General features: G+C 34.8%; 2 protein-coding genes across 2 annotated transcripts in view; one reads left to right on the top strand and one right to left on the bottom strand.

Annotated features, from left to right (window-relative positions):
• LOC118742948 overlaps window positions 1-18,902 on the bottom strand; it is a gene marked incomplete in the record, with an annotated part of 403,480 nt that overhangs the window by 328,387 nt on the left and 56,191 nt on the right.
• Window positions 16,737-18,836, top strand: LOC118742965 (protein artichoke). Its single transcript, XM_036475407.1, has one exon. The coding sequence runs from the start codon at window positions 16,928-16,930 to the stop codon at window positions 18,713-18,715; it is 1,788 nt and encodes a 595-aa protein (XP_036331300.1). The 5' UTR covers window positions 16,737-16,927; the 3' UTR covers window positions 18,716-18,836.

Below are 18,902 nucleotides of genomic sequence, written 5' to 3'. Positions count from 1 at the left end.
AAGACAACAACAACAAATTACAGGAAAATAATATAATTGCGGAAATCATTTTCCAATAATTTGACTGCAAAAAAGCTTGCAGGCTTCAGCAAAAATACTTATGAATACATACATACATATGTATGTACAGATATCCATACATACAAATGTAGGTAAGCGTCCCGAGCCTCTTATTGTTCGCTTTGTTGTAAAAGCGAATTTTTCTATGCGTTGATGTACCCTGCAGAAAAAAATTATCAATTGATAAAAAATAACACACTTGTAGTTAGCTTTTTGGCGGGATTTCTATAAAATATACAACTTGTAGTTAGCTAAAATAAAAAAAAGCTAACTTGAAACTAGTTGAAAAGTAAGTAAACATCAAAAGTAAAAACACAAAAAGAAAATATTTTGTTTCTCGTATTGATATTTTATGACCAAAAGTTGTTACTTACAAGCTAGTTGACATCTACTAATGCAGAGGTCATCGCCAAAGAAATATAGTTAGCTTTCCTCAAAGAAAATATACAGATAATAATGACCTTTAGTTTCTTCTTAATTAACTTAAAGTTAACTATTACATTTCCCGCAGGGTATGTCCATAGATATGGGTCTGTACGTTTGTACGTATATAGCACATACAACAAAGAGCTGATAAAACTCGTACACCTGGCAACTTACTTACTACGTACATACGTACTTACATATTAGGGATGCCAATATTAGCGGAAAATTGTGGTCCCGGGATTTCGAGATATTTTTAAAGTAATACCGCGATCCCGGGATTCATGTGAACTTGTTACATAGAAAACCTGCTGATGAAAAACATCTTTGTTGGCTGAACTGATAATGATCCCTATCTCCTCCATTACAAAATATTTGAAGTTTATTTAGCAGCACTTCGGATAAATTTAAGTTTTCTTGATTTGCGGAAGTGTGAGTAGTTTGATGTACCTTTTCTTTAAAAATTTCTGTTTCGTTTACATTAGTGACGCCATTATTAAAATTTATTTAAATCTTCTTCAAGAAAAAGCTCACGCTGTAATTTTAAAAGCAGAGTTCCAAGATTTCTGTTAATTGTAGTTAAAATGGCATTTTTAAAAATCATATTTCAAAAATCGTAAACAAGTTCTTACATTCAATTCGATATGTTTAAATCTTTCTTGATCCCGGCATTAATACCAGCAAATTCCAGGATTTTCGGGACCTGAAAAACACCGGCATTCCGTGATCCCGGGATTGGCCTCCCTAGTAGATACATATATGTATGTTTATGCATGTGGACTCCACACTCGATCGGGGAGCGACCGTCCATTACCATTGCCACACAAATGCGTCATACATACATAGTTACACAACAATGCCTACACTTATCGGTTTGTTTGTTTACCACAATGGATAATGGCGGCAATTGTCATGGCACGTTTACCAAGAAACGGAAAGCAACAATTATTTTTTTATGCAATTTTTCTGCAGTAAAATTTTAGCATTAAGTAAAAGAAGGGAATTTTCTTGTTTGCAAATATACAATGGCTTTAAGCCGAAGGTGTGTGTGTGTGTGTGGTGTTTATACAAAGGCGGCACAACACTTCATTAATGTACAATTGATTGCTATTTTAGCTCGATATTTCAAAAGATTTTTTCTTTCTTTTTTGCACTGAAGTTGGAAAAGGTTATCATTCTCGTTACCATCATCTTCGTCGTAATAGCCATCGTTGTCATTAATTAAAAAAAAATTTATATTACTATTATTATATATTTGAGCTCTTTCGACACTCACATGATCTTTACGAATGAGCGAACCCCATAGCATTTTCTCTGAAAAAGTTCTGGCAACACTGGTTCGGACGAAAGCCTATCGCTTTGAGGCCGCTACTAACTATACTGAAGAAAAAACAATTGCAGGCGCCAGAGCGACAGCTACACTCAATGGGCCTCATGCATAAAAAGTGTGCTCAAGCTCCCATTAAACTTTTGCACTGATAGAAAGAAGTGAGCTATGCATATGAGTCGGAACCTCCACCAACAAAAATTGTTCGGGCTCGGGGATCGAAGCACTTCGAAACCAATGGTCGCCGGTTTTTAGACAAGAACTGATAATGTGGAAAAATAAGAGAGACATAAAATATTTAATTCTGAGTGCCATCAAAATATTTGTTTGCCAGATAGACATCTTAAGCCGAATGAGAAAAAATTCTAGCTTAAGAACGTGCAAGAAGCTTCAAGTAGCTAAGAATACGCGGTGATTTGTGATAATTTTTTTTTTGCGGATGGTGTTATTACATATTTTCTTCCATTCAAAAAACACTGTGCATCATACTTTGTATGGAAAAACGATACTTAAAGTTTTTCAAAAAATTCTTAATAAAAAGTGTGTTGTGGTTGTAAGATATTGTTGAATTTTTATAATTTTCCAACAAAGTTTGAAATCTGGACTTATATGATTTTTTTTAGACAATGAGCTGTATTTTAATAGAAAAATAATTTTATAACATTAAACGAGCAATTTTTGTATGTATGTATATAAATACATAAATAAATATATCCATAATATCCAGATAATGTTTTGCATTTGAAGGTTATCTAAATAGGTATCATCTCCGAGAGCACACGTATAAGGTTGCCACCTATTCGAAATTAGTTACAAAAAATTAAGTGTCTAATTTAAAAATATTTGAATAGAGTTGCCACCTATTTTGAAACGCATATTTATTTATTTTGGCATTGGTGAGAACTTTGTTCCTAAAATATTTTCGATCAGGGTTGCCACGGTTCTATGCAATACAAATTTTTATTTTAATAATTTCAATCAGCATGTAGGTATGTATACACAGCATGCTATTCGTAGCAGCGTTGCCACCTAAATTTTAAAGTTAGAAATTTACATATCAAAATCCAAATTTTTCAAATAATTCTCTAAAATATATTTTCAATGCTATCCAAATAACAGTCTTTGAGACCCAAAGCTTGAAAACTTTAGAAAGTTATGCACTTAGAGCAAAGCTCGGTCAACCTGGTACTAAATAAATAACACTAGAAAAATATCAAAAACTGGTCAAAATGTCGTGTCGCTAATAATTTTCACATGATTGTATATACATACATCTCGCTTACATATCTATACATACAAAAGTATGACCATGTGCAAGAGTGGCGGCTTGTTAGTCGCTAAGTTGCTGTCATTGTTTACATCAGCTCTAAACCATGGCTTGTCATCCATTCCTCTCTTCCGGTATGTATCAGTTCTGTCAATATTAAGCAATTACGAGTTGACAAGAAAATGGCATTCAATTGAATATAATTGAACGAGAGGTGCGGGCATATTGACATATTTACTTAAATAAATATTTGTTGAAAGTGGAAATTTTGAACGAAAGACATTTTTCTAACGAGAAATATCTAGTAAGCAAAGAGGAGGGTAAAATGCAGAGGAACTAGTTTTTATCGGAAATCAACTAAATAGCTTCACAAATCATTTATGTATGTAATAAAAATTATTATTTTTTTTTATAATTTTATGACCATTTGACTACAAATAAAAGGGGTTCATTATCACATTGTCACATCATTAGTACATTTACATACATTTGGTGAATACCCCTAAAGTTTGTAAAGCGCAGAACCATCTATAATTTATTGCGGCATCATACGTCCATGCAAGCAGACGCAAATTCATCATCTTCTCCATCTACGATATGCATTGTCACTTATAGGGAATTTACATGAGGCGATTTTTCAGGCGATTTTTAGTTGAAAGCAACAATCGCCTGGTGTAAACAGCCTTTCAACTAATCGCTTACAATGAAGTTGGTCGGCTTCCTACTTTCGTTCAACTTTTGGTTCAACTAATCGCCTGTGAAAGTTGAATCATGTAAATTCCCTATTAGACTAGCTAGTCAAGCATTTCAGTTAACTTGTGTCATGTCAATGTGCCTTAATCATAAAATTACGCGAACAAAGCAAAACTATTAAGGAAATAGCGATTTAAATTGAATTGCTTAAGGTACTAAGCTGTTGAATATTTAGAAAATGCGAATAAATAAGGAGGGTGTGGCATGCGTTTATAGAAATGAATGGGAAGTCATGCGCTACTAAAAATTAGTTGCATATGCGCTAGTTATGAGTAGCGTAATACACAAAATTTGAAGTTCTAAAAAGTTTCAAGAGACACTGCGACCTGAAAGGTATTTTGTATCCATAAAGAGTGCCCCTAACCCAGTATGCTCAAAACATGAAAAATAAATTAGGGCTTAGGCAAACGTCACGAAAACAAAATCACCACTAAAAATCGCCAAAAACGATCTGCGCCAATTGCACAATCCTTTATGTAAATACTAAAAACCTTATTTTCAAATTCATTCTTTCTTTCGAAATTTTACAGAAACTGTTAAAGCTTTCTCAATTAGTTTCTTGTTGAATTATCGCTTATGTTTTTCGCATTCCTTTTGCTTAGCCTTAAGAACTTTTAAGATTTTTGTTTCATATGTATATGTATGTACATATATACATATGGGTCATTCCGCGCCAAATCGGACACCATTTGACTTTTGCATCTCCGATTTTTATCAGTTCCGAGTTATTTATGTTATAAATTGTACCAATTGAGTGAGGCCTCCCTACTACTTTTTCGGGCGTTTTCGAGATTTTGCTTATTGAAAGAAGTTTTCCTTTTTAAATGTCATAACTTTGCAAAGAAATGGGCCGATTTTGACCGTCTTTTTTTAATACTACTTTTTAAAAACACTTTTGAAATATAAAATTAAAAAAAAAATCTATACAAATTTTACATTTTTTATATAAAATTTTGATTTTCAAATAACATAAACTGATCGACCCACTTGAAAATTTGTTCTAACATTTTTTCACTCATTCCGCATTAAATTCGTAAAAATTTTAAGATTTTTAAAAAGAGTTCTTTACAAAATTTTGTTATTAAAAATTTTCAAGTAAATCGATCAGTACTTGTTTTTTTTGGAAATCAAAATTTTATATTAAAATTTTAATATTTATTAGAATTACTTTCGATTTTATATTCCAAGTGTTTTTAAAGAGAAATATTAAAAAGAAAAACGTGCCATTTTTCGCAAAGTTATGGGCATTTCAAATAAGAAAAGCCTTTTTTCCAAAACCGATATTTCGAAAACGACTGGAGAGAAAAACATTAAGGAGACCTCACTCTATTGGTATCATAACAAAAAAAAAATATGAAAAAATTCGAAGTTGCAAAAAACAAATGGTGTCCGAATTGGCGCGGAATGCCCCATATACATACGCTGATGCGCCTAACTTGTATTCAAATAAGTACATTTGAATAAATCATTTTCCAATCCAAAGTGAAGGCTGACATCATTTTGTGGTTGCAAGATAAATTCTGCATTGAAAACAGTAAAAATAAAAATGCCAGCAAAATATAAACAAATAACTTTGGTAGACTGCCACAGTTTAGTAGCTTTGGGATTTGAGAAAAGAAAAAAAAATTAGCATATGTGCGCGCATAAGTACATATGTAGGTATGTACATATGTATGTAGGTATGTATGTACATGAAAAAATTTGGAATTTTAGCTTATTTAGCGATTAAACTGGCTCAACATGAGAGCACATTTAAGCATTCGGTTGTTTGGTAATAATAAATTTAGTTAATTATTAATGATATGATAGATTAAACAAGATTTGGGTAAATATATAACAAATATTTACCTAATAACAACAAATACCTAAATGTTCCTCATATCTACATACATACATATGTGTGTACATTATTCATTTTGTCAGAAGCCAAAATATGGATTAAGTAATTTTGCTAAATACTTACATACTAAAAGCAGCAGTTTGAGAATTTGGTTAAAGTGCTTTAGAAAATATTCATTGAACAACAAAAAATTTTTTTTGACGTAGAATACGTCTTACCTTAAGGTATGGGGGCTATGTTCAAATGTTGTAGTTGTAATTTTTAGAGCTTCACAAAAACGCTTATTGCACGAGAACTAATAAAGCGATTTCAAAGAAAAGTGTGGCGTTTCAAAGATAAAATTCCAAACCTATCGACAGATTCATTTTTGTAAATAACCAATTCGGTTTCTGTCGTAAAAACAACGGTAAACATTGCCTTATTTTGGGGTCAATTTTGAGCCTTTAAAGTGCTCTAGCAACTTATTGTTGGCATATATAACTTTCATTTTCGGGATATAGGTTCTTTGGAGCAGTAGAAATATTATCGGGTACAAATTTTATATAAATTTAACAAATATTGAGCATTTTAAGGCAAAAAATTGTTGAAAAAATTTGCAAATTTTTTTCATTACCAAAATGCTCGAAAACCGCTCGAATGATTTTGTTTTTGTTTTCTTTAATCAAAAATTCAAGAGTTTTCCTTTCGTTTGGTATATGGGAAGTATTGGTTGATATCTTCTATATATGTTTATTTTATTCAAATATATGGGCATAAATGATTTTCCATACAAAATCACCTCGTCATCATTTTGCAAACACGTGCATATGTTGGAAGTGTGGGAAGGAGACAAAAAGTATGTATGCGTATGTAATGCGGCTTTTGATCGCAGCGTATGTACATATGTAAATGCATATATACGTACATATGAAAGTTTCAGTTAATGTGGATCTGTTTGGTTTTGTTATCGATATTTTTATCGATTTTGTTATCGATTTTGCTATCGATTTTGTTATCGATATTTTTATAGATTTTGTTGCCGATATTTTAATCGATTTTGCCATCGATATTTTTATCGGTTTTGTTACCGATATTTTCACCGATTTTGTTATCGAAATACGACGTGTTTCGCAAAGATCGGGACTCAGCTAAAACAGGCTGCTTGAGAGGAGGCGGAGTTCTTATTGCTGTAAGAAGAAAGTTTCGGGCGTTTTCAGTGAAGCTCAATAGTGACGACTCGTTGCTTGACCAATTATGTGTCTGCATCAAGGGTTCTAAAGCATATGGCTCTTTATATCTAATAACCTCTTATATTCCGCCTAATAGTAATTTTGACTTATATAAGGCACATGTGGATAACATAGCTAGTCTAGTGGTAGATAATTTAAATGACGATCATCTTTGTGTGCTGGGTGATTTTAACCTTTGTAACGTTAGATGGTGTAGTAATTCCAATACTTCAGATCTCCTGCCTAATAATATAGTTACCAATCACGAAACTTATTTTGTAGATAGCTTGCTAAGCCTAAACTTAAAGCAAATTAACTGTTTTCCCAACAATTTAAATAGATTGTTAGACCTGATATTCGTAACAGATAATATTAACTTTTTAATATCAAAGTGCATTTCTCCAATTTCCGATGCTGGTATTCATCATATCCCTTTAGATATTAAGCTAAAGTTTTATGAGTTCGCAACAACATCGCCTATTGATAGAACTGCTTTTAATTATGCATCCTGTGATTTTTCAAGGTTAAATACATCTCTTTTAGATTATAAATGGGATGAGTTATTTTTCGGCCTGGACACTCACGGCTGCTTTTCCACTTTTAAGTCAATAATGCACGATTTTTGCTTACACAATATACCTTTAAAAAAGAAGCGCTGTTATAAATCACCCTGGTGCAACAAAGACTTGAAGAAACTAAAAAATCTCAAAAATAGTTATCTAAAAAAATTTAAATCATCAAAAAATCATTATTTCTTTGTAAAATACCAGCGTTATCATAAGGAATTTAAATCATTAAATAATCTCCTCTACAAAAACTATATTCGTAGCACCGAACGGAGCATTAAAGCTAATCCGAAATCATTTTGGAACTTTGTCAAATCCAAAAAATCATGTGCAAGTATACCTACTTCGGTAATGCTCGACGATAAATTTGCTAGTACTCCTGTTGAAGCAGCTAATTTGTTTGCTGACTTTTTTATGTCAAATTACGTTGCTGATGACGGGCAATTCCCTAACTTCTCTTCTGAAATATCTTCTATTCTCAACTTTGGGGCTCTTTTTATTTCATCGGATGACATTATAAAGGGGATGCTTTCTCTTAAACCTTCTTCGCAAACGGACGCAGACGGGATGTCGGCTATCTTATTTAAAAACTGTCCGGCCTTAGCGATTCCTCTTGCGATAATCTTTAATAAATCGCTATCGTCAGGTATTTTCATAGATGAATGGAAATTATCTACTATCACACCTTTTTTTAAAAGTGGAAGAAAAAATGACGTTCGGAACTATCGGCCGATCTCGAAACTATCGAACATCTCAAAACTGTTTGAATGTGTCGTTAAGGACAAGCTCTATTTTGCAGTTAAATCTCTAATCTGTCCGAATCAGCATGGGTTTGTGTCAGGCCGCTCGACAGTATCTAATCTTACAGTTTTTAGCGAATTTTGTACTTCTTCATTCTCGGCAGGATTCCAAGTCGATTGTGTTTATACCGATTTTTCAAAGGCATTTGACAGGGTATCTCACAGGATCTTAATAAATAAGCTGGTTTGCTTAGGTTTTCACTCATCGTTTTTAGAATGGATTAAATCGTATTTAACGCAGAGATGTTCTGTGGTAACTATTGATGGTGTATCGTCGAACCCATTTGTAGCTACTTCAGGTGTGCCTCAGGGGAGCATTTTAGGACCTCTTTTATTCGTCCTTTTTATCAATGATATCAACGACTGTTTCTCCTTTTCGAATTATTTGCTTTACGCCGATGATCTGAAAGTTTTTACAGTTGTCAAGGACTCATCCGATGCTATAAATCTTCAAAGGGACCTGGATAAACTTCATTTATGGTGTTTGAAGTCGGGTCTTTCTTTGAATATAACAAAATGTTTTCACTTAACATTTTCTAGGCGTCAAAATGTTATTTCAACACAGTACACTATTGCTAACTGTGCGCTTCAAAAAGTAACAGAGACTAAGGACCTTGGAGTCATGTTTGACTCTAAGTTATCCTTCAATACTCATATTAATTTTATCCTTTCGAAATCGTACTCTGCTCTTGGCTTTATTCGGCGTAACACTTCCGAGTTTTCAGACCCATATACCTTTAAATTGCTTTTTACGGCTCTTGTTCGTTCACACTTGGAATATGCGGTAATAGTTTGGAGACCATATGACCAACTATCGATAGGTAGAATTGAACGCGTTCAAAAAGTATTTCTGAAATTCGCACTGCGTTCGCTGCGGTTTGAGGCTCCTGTTCCATCCTATGGCTCGCGGCTAATGCTGATCAATTTAAGTACTTTAGAAAAGAGAAGAACAGTTCTTTCATTATCGTTCACTTATAATATAATTAGTGGCATCATTGACTGCCCAATTTTGCTTGAGCGGATAAGCTTTAATGTTCCACAAAGAAGTCTCCGAAATGTTTACCCTTTTTACGGAGAAAGCTTCAAAACTAAATATGCAAGTAATGCTCCGATTTCTCGAGCACTTCGGGAATTCAATGCATTATCTAACACGCATCATCTAGACTTTTCTTTGCCTAAATCGGCTTTTATTAAAGTCCTTAATTTAATTGCTTGATTTGTATTTTATTTGGCATTATCAATTATTACTATATAATATATTTTCTAGTCTGTAAGGTACATTGTACTGTAGATTTAAACATAAATAAATAAATAAATAAATAAATAAATAAATTTGTATCGATGTTGTTATTGATTTTGCTATCGATATTTTCGGAACTTATCGATATAATGATCGATATTTTTATCGATTTTGTTATCGATTTTGTAATCGATTCTGTTATTGATTTTATTATTGATTATTTATCGGTTTTGTTATCGATATTTTTCTTGATTGTTTTAACAATTTTGCTATCGATATTGTTTTCGCTTTTGTTATCGATATTTTTGTCGCTTTTGTCATCAATATTTTTATCGATTTTTCTATAGATATTGTTATCGCTTTTGTTGTCGGTATTTTTATCGGTTTTTTTACCGATTTTGCTATCGATATTGCCATCGCTTTTGTTATCGATAGTTTTATCGATTTTTTTATCGAATTTATTACCGATTTTGTAATGGATTTTTTGATAGATTTTGTTATCAATTTTGTTATTGACTTTGGAATCGATTTTGTTATCGATTTTGTAATCGATTTTTCGATAGATTTTGTAATCGATGTTTTATCGATTTTGTAATCGATTTAGTTAACGATTTTGTTATCGATATTTTTATCGATTTTGTTATCGATTTTATTATCGCTTTTGTTATCGATATTTTTTTCTTAGTTTGTGCTTTCGTTTTTGACTTGGATATGCTCTTAACCATACCACGTATTCTACGTTTAAATTTAGCGGGTGTATCTCCGATACAGCCTGCAGACCAAGACGAAGGCGCTGGACTGTTCCTTTTTTTTTTTTTGGCGGGCCCATAAAATATAGTTACCAGTGTATAACCATCTCCTTAAAAAAAAAACTTTCTTAGAACACTACATACATACATATGTACGCATAAAAGTCACACCTAATTGCACCCAGCTGGGTAAACATTCCTTATGAATCAATAAATTTAATTTAGAACCCGTGTTTTCTAACAGAATCAAAGAACCATAGCAAAAATATGTACATACATATGTACATAGGTGCTAATTAAAAAAATATTGGTAATTTCATTGTGTAAATAGCAAATCATTTTATAGTTGGGAACGCCTTTTATGAGTGGCTAACTGTGTGGTGTAAGAAAACGTTTGCAATCTAAATTACACTACGAGCTCACTAGCCACTAATGAACTCATGCCATTAAGTCATCAATATCATTTTGTAATGAAAGTAATTTATAGCTTTTAACATCAGTTAGCTGCCATAAAGAGTGAGTCTTTTAGCTAAATAGCTGACGCTTGTGTTAAGTTATCGAATTTTATCTAAGTCTTTAGGTTTTTCCATTATTAGTTTTTTTTTTTTAGAAAGTTTTAAATCTCTCTGTACATTACTGCATTTCGAGTAATTAACTGTGACTTTTTATGGATTTCTATGTATTTCTTTTTTAGTGAAACGTGTTGTAGCTCTAAATTTTATCGCCGCCAAGTGACAAAATAAATTGCCAACCTTATCAGACATTCAGGCACTTAGGCAATCAGTCATAGGTATGCATACGTATATGTACATAAGTATGTATGTATGTACCGCTATATGCATGCTTATATTCATATATTTATGAACATAACAACAAGTGTACACTTGATGTGATTAAAACACAAGGAAACACAAATTAAATTTGTAGCCAGAGTATGATTAAACTTAATTTAATTGGGGTGATCCTGAAAAAAAAACTCAAATTTTAACCATCTGAACTGAACTAAGGAGATCCCTTGAGCAATTCCGATTCACTTTTGATTAGCTGACTAGAGACGCATCTATCCAAGAGTACTCAAAAGGCAATCTCCGTCACTCTTTTGTGGCTGAGGCTGACTCGAGGGAACTCTTCGCGGTCAAATCATCCGCAATGCAGCAATATCACTGTGGCCTATTTACTAGCTTTGAGTGCGCCGTTAGCAAATCCAGGTCTCAAATTATCGCTTAACTATCAGAGTAGCTGTTTACCTACCTTGCAGATGTCACGACGTATTTAAGCAGACAATCCACTTCTTTTTCAATGGCAGCCACTACTGCCTGGAAAACACTACGGTGATTTGGTAACCTTCTCTCGAAGCCTCCCAGTCATTGCTCAGCGAAATATTCACCTAGTTCCGGACGGTGGTTTCGATGGCCGAAAGTGAGAGTGCTATAACTGGTTGCGGACCGAGGAATACAACATGGTCCGACCGCTCTCTGGTCAAATAATCAGATGCCTCATTACCTGGTACTCTCAAGTGACCTAGCACTCAGACAACTAAGACAAGTTCGTTATCTTTTCCAACATAATAGTATAGTCGAAATTTGCATAGCCGGACCACTCTGGAAGTAGTTCCACCACGTAGTCCATGGCTTTGAGGATTGCAAATACCGAGCTTTGGAACACCGAGGCATATTCGCTAAGATAAAAGTGAATCATCAGAACCTGACTTAGTGCCGACAGTGTGTAAGCCTAAGCTCAGTATTGGAATTAAGCCTGCATTCAGCCTCACTCTGCCTTAAGCCTGAACTCAGCCTTTTAGAATCTCCTCAGCAAATATAATGGTGGCGTACTATCCTGGGGGCATTCAAAAGACCCATAGCAATCTCTGCCTCTCCCCACTGAGCTCGGTATCATACCAACATCCACTTCTTTTAAACCTGCAGGTGGCCTCCCCAGGTATGAAGGTCTATAGTAAGATGGTAGTTAAGTGAAGAAGACGTATTGTAGAGAAAACAAGCAGATTTCCCACGCTATTGATTTGTAGTCATAAATGGATCTGATCACCGAGATGTAGTTCCGGAGAATACCCCTTGGTGACAGATGGCACTGCTTCCAAGTGAACAATACAAGATCAATTTCAATACGACTACAGAGTTCGCAGACTACTAGGTAATGAAATTCAAGTAACCATGGATTACAACAAAAAGGTTATCTTGAAACTTACAGCCCAACGCCGTAATCGAAAATGGAAGCCATCCAGCCATACCGCACCTCTTAAGTCGCGAAAGAGAAGATCCGCTCGATTTGAAGGGCTTGAAAGGGTTTATCGGTCAACCAAGCGACGATCATCCAACAGATCGCTCATAACTATTTTTCGTTTGATATCCTTATTGTAATTCTCTACCAATATTTAACTCAAGGGGTGGGCATCTTATTTAAAAAAAGGCACTAGTAAAGACTGCTCCTCATATCTTTTCTCAATTCATATCAATATGAGTGATTTTTTTCAATAGAATCTTTAATTTTGTCATTTCATTTTTCCCAAAAAACATTTTTGTCTACGGGTATACTATCGCCTGAAGTTATTGTACATTGGGTAAAAATAATTGAATTTAAAAATAAATGTACAGCTACTTGTTAATGTTGTTTCGAATGTTTTTGCTAATTAAATAACAGCAACACATTAGCCGTACTTTTTTCTTAATCGTCATTTATCAACATCTGACGAAATTGCGAAAGGTTTGCAAAATTCTGTCTTCATTGCAAAAGTTCTTTCGTTTGTTTCGAAATTCGCTTGAGTGGGCTATGATTTATGATTTCATTATCAGTTAGCATTATCGCTGATATGTATGTACTTTGCTTTTTATTTGTTGGAATTTTTTTTCGTTTTGAGCACTTAAGTTAAGTGGAGGAGCGATTTACTTTGAATTTGTTAGTAACATTTTATCAAGAGCTTTATTATTTCACTTTTTTTTAACTTGGGAAAGACTTAAAAAATTATCTTAAATTAAAATGCTCTACTATGCACTGTCAGAGTCAGATGGTGTTCTTAAGATATTCTGAATATAAAACTCAGTAAGTACTCATCATAGGTTATGTCGTTCGAATGTACACCGGCGCTACGGCTCTGAAATTATTCAACTAGGAATCCGTTGGTGGTAGCAGAGGGGAAGTGAGAGGCCGCCGCCACAGCGATGGAAAGACCAAGTGGAGAAGGACTTGGCTTTACTTGGCATTTACAATTGGCATCAGTTGGCACAGAAGAGAAACGACTGGCGACTACAGCGCCAAATAGGAAGAAGAAGAATGGTTTTATTAAACTGCATACTTAGACAATAATTACAGCTGATCCTAAACATGTACTTCCATCGTTAGTCTATTTAGCAGATACACAACCTCCTTGCCATCTCTTCTTTGCCTGCTTCAGATAGTGTGTGTATTTGTATCAAAGTGCATCCCAGTGCAGCTGTTGCTATGACCAGTGACTCAGCCCAGCAGAGACAAACATTGATTGAGTCATCGAGTATATTTAGTACCACTTGTGTTCTTTAACTAGCTCAGAATTGGTTTTTTAGTATTCTAAATGGCTCACAGATAGCTATAACTTCGAATTGGCATATGTTAGCGTACATTTCCAGCTGCAATGAATACGCGATGTAAAGCTCCTCGGAATCCTCTCTAAAGATTGCTGTTATTAGTTATCGATTTCCTTAGTTTCATTTAGCAAATTTCTGCTTACATGCATTAAGTAGTAATTACTAATTCGTTTCATAAACGAATTCTGAGTTCAAGCAGAGAAGCAGAGAAGCAGTCATAGAACAAGCATTCAAAAATTTTCAAAACAATATCAAATAATGCCAGCCAACCGATTTGGTAGCAAAAATTACTCAGGCGTAACTATTTTAAGCGCTTCACGGTTATTATCAACAAAAGTTATTAGATTTAACTACACAAACAAGCGGCTGGCTGAGCGGTTGAAGCGCAACGCTACGAGTAGGTATGTATATGGCTGGCTGATGATATGGAAATGCTTTACAAAAAAAAATATTATATAGTACACAAGTATGTACATATGTATTTATGTATGTAAGTGCGAGTGCTGTACGAGTAACATAGTATGCAAATAGCTAGCGCCGAGGTAGTAAGGTATGTACATATGTGAACTTTAATGTTTAGTAATACAGTAACTCCCGCATAATTGAACATGCGAAAAGGCAATTGGTTTTGTTTAATTATGCGGAGCGTCTAATTAAAGTGGTGCTCTTAATAGATTTTCATTTTTTTGTTCGAACTAGTGGTGGAAATAAGCAGGGGGAAACACTTAAGTGGGGGCCAGTTAACCGGGGAATACTGTATAGCGATATAGAAATGTACAAAAGTATATACCGAAGTGTACATTTACCTCGTCTATAGAGTATTAGCGCACTTTTCGATAGAAACAGAGCAATGGCAGCACAGCGAGAAGTACATAAACTATCCCATATGCAAACATATGTATATACAGTGCCGGCCACTTGAATAGCGCGCCCTTTTGATCCGCGCTATTGCCAGTTTTCCTTTTTCATTTAATATTCGTTTATTTTTTTATAAAAATATAGCATATACTATAGCAAAAACCATGTAAAGCCGTTTTTCAAACTTTAGACAAAATTTTTTTTAATTCGACAAATTTTCATTAAAATTTCAAACTTAAAAAATATGTAAGTACATTAAGGTGCCTCACCAAAAAAAAAGGCGTGGTTTTTTTACCGGTATTTTAAAATTTAAAACATTTAAAGACTTCCTCCAAAATATTTCGGAAATATATCTACTAAGATTTACGTGAGCTGGGCCGATTTGAAAAGACTTCGAAAAATCGAGTTTTTTTTATAAATAAAATTAGTTTTTAAAATTATTTTCTCCAAAAAATTACCCCAGGTGATAGAACAGTTTAAGCATAAAAATGTTGAACGTTTTAACTACGGTATCAAAATAATGAGATTATTGGAGATATTTTCAAGCTCACGTAAAACTTAATATTTTTTGAAATATTTGATATGGCGAAAATCTTACGCCCTTATTCACAAAAAATAATGGTTATATGTAGAGCTTTATAAAGTGACATGTTCGTACGAATTTTCAATTTATAAAGCAGTTAATGTCTTCTTTATTTTTATGAATAAGGCCATTAGAATATAATATATTTTATAATTCCTATGGAAAAACAGTACGGATTTTTTTTTTGTGGAGAATGATGCATCCTAATGTACATTACGGTGAGCCATATAAACTAACGTATAGAATTTATGGCCTTAAAATGAATTATTTACTGAGAAATTCTCCCATTTGGAAATATTTTTATTCCAATTTGAAAAGGTGTCGGTGGGCATTTGAAATTTTTCACTAAACAAGATGTAATTTTTTTTTTTTTTCATTAAAAATATTATAACTATTGAACTGTTGCGGATAAAAAAATTGGCTGAGCATATTCTTGTAGGACATTAAGAGACGATCGAGCTTTGACGAAAGACGATAAACAAAAGCAATTTCTTTTTCACGTAGTCCAATTACATCGCCAGCATCCTAATTGCAATAAACTAAATTTTACTAATAATTAAAAAAAAGAGTAATGTTAAAAAATGAAAAAAAAAAATACATAAATGGATTGAAGCTCTCTATTACCTGATTTGTCAGGATTTGACATTTCTATACATTTTTTATTATTTTTAATCTACTTCAAAATAAGGAGGAGGTCATCAATTCGTCGGAATATTTTTTGAGCATATTCAAGGTTCGATTCTAAACAGAAATGGTGAACAAACTATTTTTTTTCTGAACGAAATAAAACTTTTGATATACAAAATTTTGTGTTTTTTCGATATTTTTTTTTAGAATTATTTAATAGTAGAATTTTAATATGATGTACACTTTCTTCGAAAAGTTTGCTCCGAAACAAATTACTCCGCCCTAATTTACATGCTTGAATACGTGCTCCATTATATGTATACCTTCGGTAAAACAAATTCTCACAAATCAACGCCATTTTTTATTGAAACCTGCACCTTAATTTTTTTTTTAGTTTAAAATTTTGTTGAAAATTTTATGAATTATTTATTGCTGGGAAATTACATGTTTTTTGTTATAGAATATGCTATATTATTTATGTAAATAATTTATGCATATTAAACAAACAATACTGATGATCCAAAGCGGGCGCTATTTAAGCGGCCGGCACTGTATAAATAATAAGGAAAATATATGAAACAAAAATTGTGAATAAAAAAACATGTCGCTGCAAATACGGTAAAGGTCAATTTTATATAAATAACAAGCGAAATGATAATTTTTAATGAAAGCGGCAGCAACAACAATAACGATCGAATACTTTTGTGTGTGTAATTTGCAAAATAATAAAATTATACATTTTCAAAGGAAAAACGAGTATAAAAACAAACAAATTCATATTTATAAAATATCATTAAAGCGACACACATCTGTCGTACTTATAACACAATTATTTTGAATGAATAGATCAGCGAAAATATAGCAAATTTCAGCACGAAATTTATTATTGCACAAATGAGATCAGTTAAAACGCAAACGTTGGCGAATACGGAGTAAAACCGTTCGAACTAAATCTGTGGTGCCACAAAAAAGCTAACATATTTTTGTTTTTCAAAATCTCCAAATAAGTCTTAAAAAATTTGCCTACAACCAAAACTCAACACGAAAAATGCGCTTCAATACCCTACTGCTAGCGCTTTGCCTGCTCGCGCTCTACGCCGCCGTGCGCAGTCAGGACAATGTAGACGCTGCTGATGAGAGCAACTCAACTGAGGAGAGCATTGAGCTTAATTTACTACCAGCGGAGGAGAACAATTACGCGCCACCCAAAAGTGCCAGCGCAGAAACGTCAGGCACATCACCCGAAACACAAACCCAAACGACGAACACTTTCGAGGCGTCACGTCCACGGCTGCGTAATATCAAAACGCTGGACAATCACTGCATCGAATATCTTTGCATCGGTTTCCACTACGAACGCCCAGATGAGGTGGCATTCTTCGACATCAAGGACGAAGTGCGTATCAATGGCGCTGACGCCACCTACGACATAGTCAATGCGCGCAACTACGACACGCTCATCTTCGAGAATTCGACATTCGCGCGCTTTCCGCTCAACCTATTCTATGCGATCAGCATGAGCGTGCTGGATATGCGCAATTGTTCCGTACAAGTGCTGACGTGGGAGTGCTTTTTGATGGCGCAAAATTTGCGCGGTCTCATTCTCTCCGAAAATCGCTTGCAAGCGATCGAGCCAGCGACCTTCAAATTCGCCAGCGAGCTGCATGAACTCTTCCTCGACTCGAATCGCTTAACGCAACTGCATCGCGATAGTTTTGAGGGTCTTTCCCGCTTGCGTTACTTGGATTTGCGTCACAATCGGCTGACGTTGCTGCCGATGGGCGTGTTTGATCATTTGGCCGCCCTCGAGGAACTGCTACTGGACGATAACCGCTTGCGCACGCTAAACGATCAACTCTTTCTCAATAATCTCAATATGTGGATATTGTCGGTGGGTGAGAATCGCTTGCTGCATATTGATGAGAATACGCTGAGGCGTCAAGCGCGTTTGGTGATCTTAAACATTGGCTACAACAATGAGCTACGCACGCTGGTCTTGACGCTGCAGCTGCAACATTTGGTGGCGACCAATTGCGCTTTGGAGCGCATCAACATTTACGGCCACGTGCGCAACGCTGATCTCAGCTACAATCACATACAGGAGCTATACTTTGCGCAGCCGGAGCAGTTGGAGATGCTGAATTTACGCAACAATTCACTGCAGCAGATTGCCTCCTTGTCGCGTGCAACTAATCTAAAGCTGCTCGACTTGGGCGACAATCCCCAATTGGGCACACTACCCACGCCTTGGCTAGCCAATGCCTTGGAGCGCTTGGATCTCGGCAATACGGGTTTGGCGCAGCTGCCAGTGGAGGCAATCGCCGCGCAAGAGCATCTCAATTTTCTCAATGTCTCCTATAACCGCTTGCGCGAGATTAATCCGCAGAACTTCAAGTATTTGGAGCATTTGAGTCACTTCGACATACGCGGCAATGAGTGGAATTGTTACAATTTAAATATTCTGATGGATGTGCTACTCAAGCCACTCAACATCATCTACGGCTATGACAAAGTAGATCCCGAGTTTCCGGGCGAATATGTGAATGACATCGCGTGTATGTATCGCTTGGAGGGGGAGCAGGAGGAAGATTCGAATGTCAGTGGCAGTCAGCTAGTGGAGATGGTGAATGGGCAGAAACTGGGTCAACCCGCGCAGTTACAAGCGTTGCCGCTACAGGACGCGGAGACTTTTCGCCGAGAACTCAAAGCTATTGTAGGCATTTATGAGCAGAAATTTGATCGAGCTTTTCGTATGATCGAAGATTTGAATGCGCGTTTGCGCGCTTTTGAGCGCTTTAATGAGACACTGTTTCAGCATGCCACGATTACGGTCTAAATTTTGTGTGAATAAAAATTATATTCTAAAACTTTTTGTAGAATTGATCGAATTGTTAATCCAAATTGTATTTTTATAGTATTTTGGAAAAATAAATCACATTTACGGCCTGTTTATCAAAGAGCTGTTAACCGTTCCGGCAACTTTCAAATTCAACAGTACCGGATATTCTTTGCTTTGAGAGTTC

This window comes from Rhagoletis pomonella, unplaced genomic scaffold (genome assembly GCF_013731165.1).
Source record: "Rhagoletis pomonella isolate Grant_MI unplaced genomic scaffold, Rhpom_1.0 Rhpom_scaffold_00001, whole genome shotgun sequence".
Taxonomy (NCBI): domain Eukaryota; kingdom Metazoa; phylum Arthropoda; class Insecta; order Diptera; family Tephritidae; genus Rhagoletis; species Rhagoletis pomonella.
The sequence above is the reverse complement of the archived record's forward strand: the minus strand, read 5'-3'. Positions and strand labels throughout refer to the sequence as shown.

What these genes read in the sequence shown, in the direction of transcription:
- LOC118742965 (XM_036475407.1), top strand. Translation starts at nt 16,928, where the DNA reads ATGCGCTTCAATACCCTACTGCTAGCGCTTTGCCTGCTCGCGCTCTAC.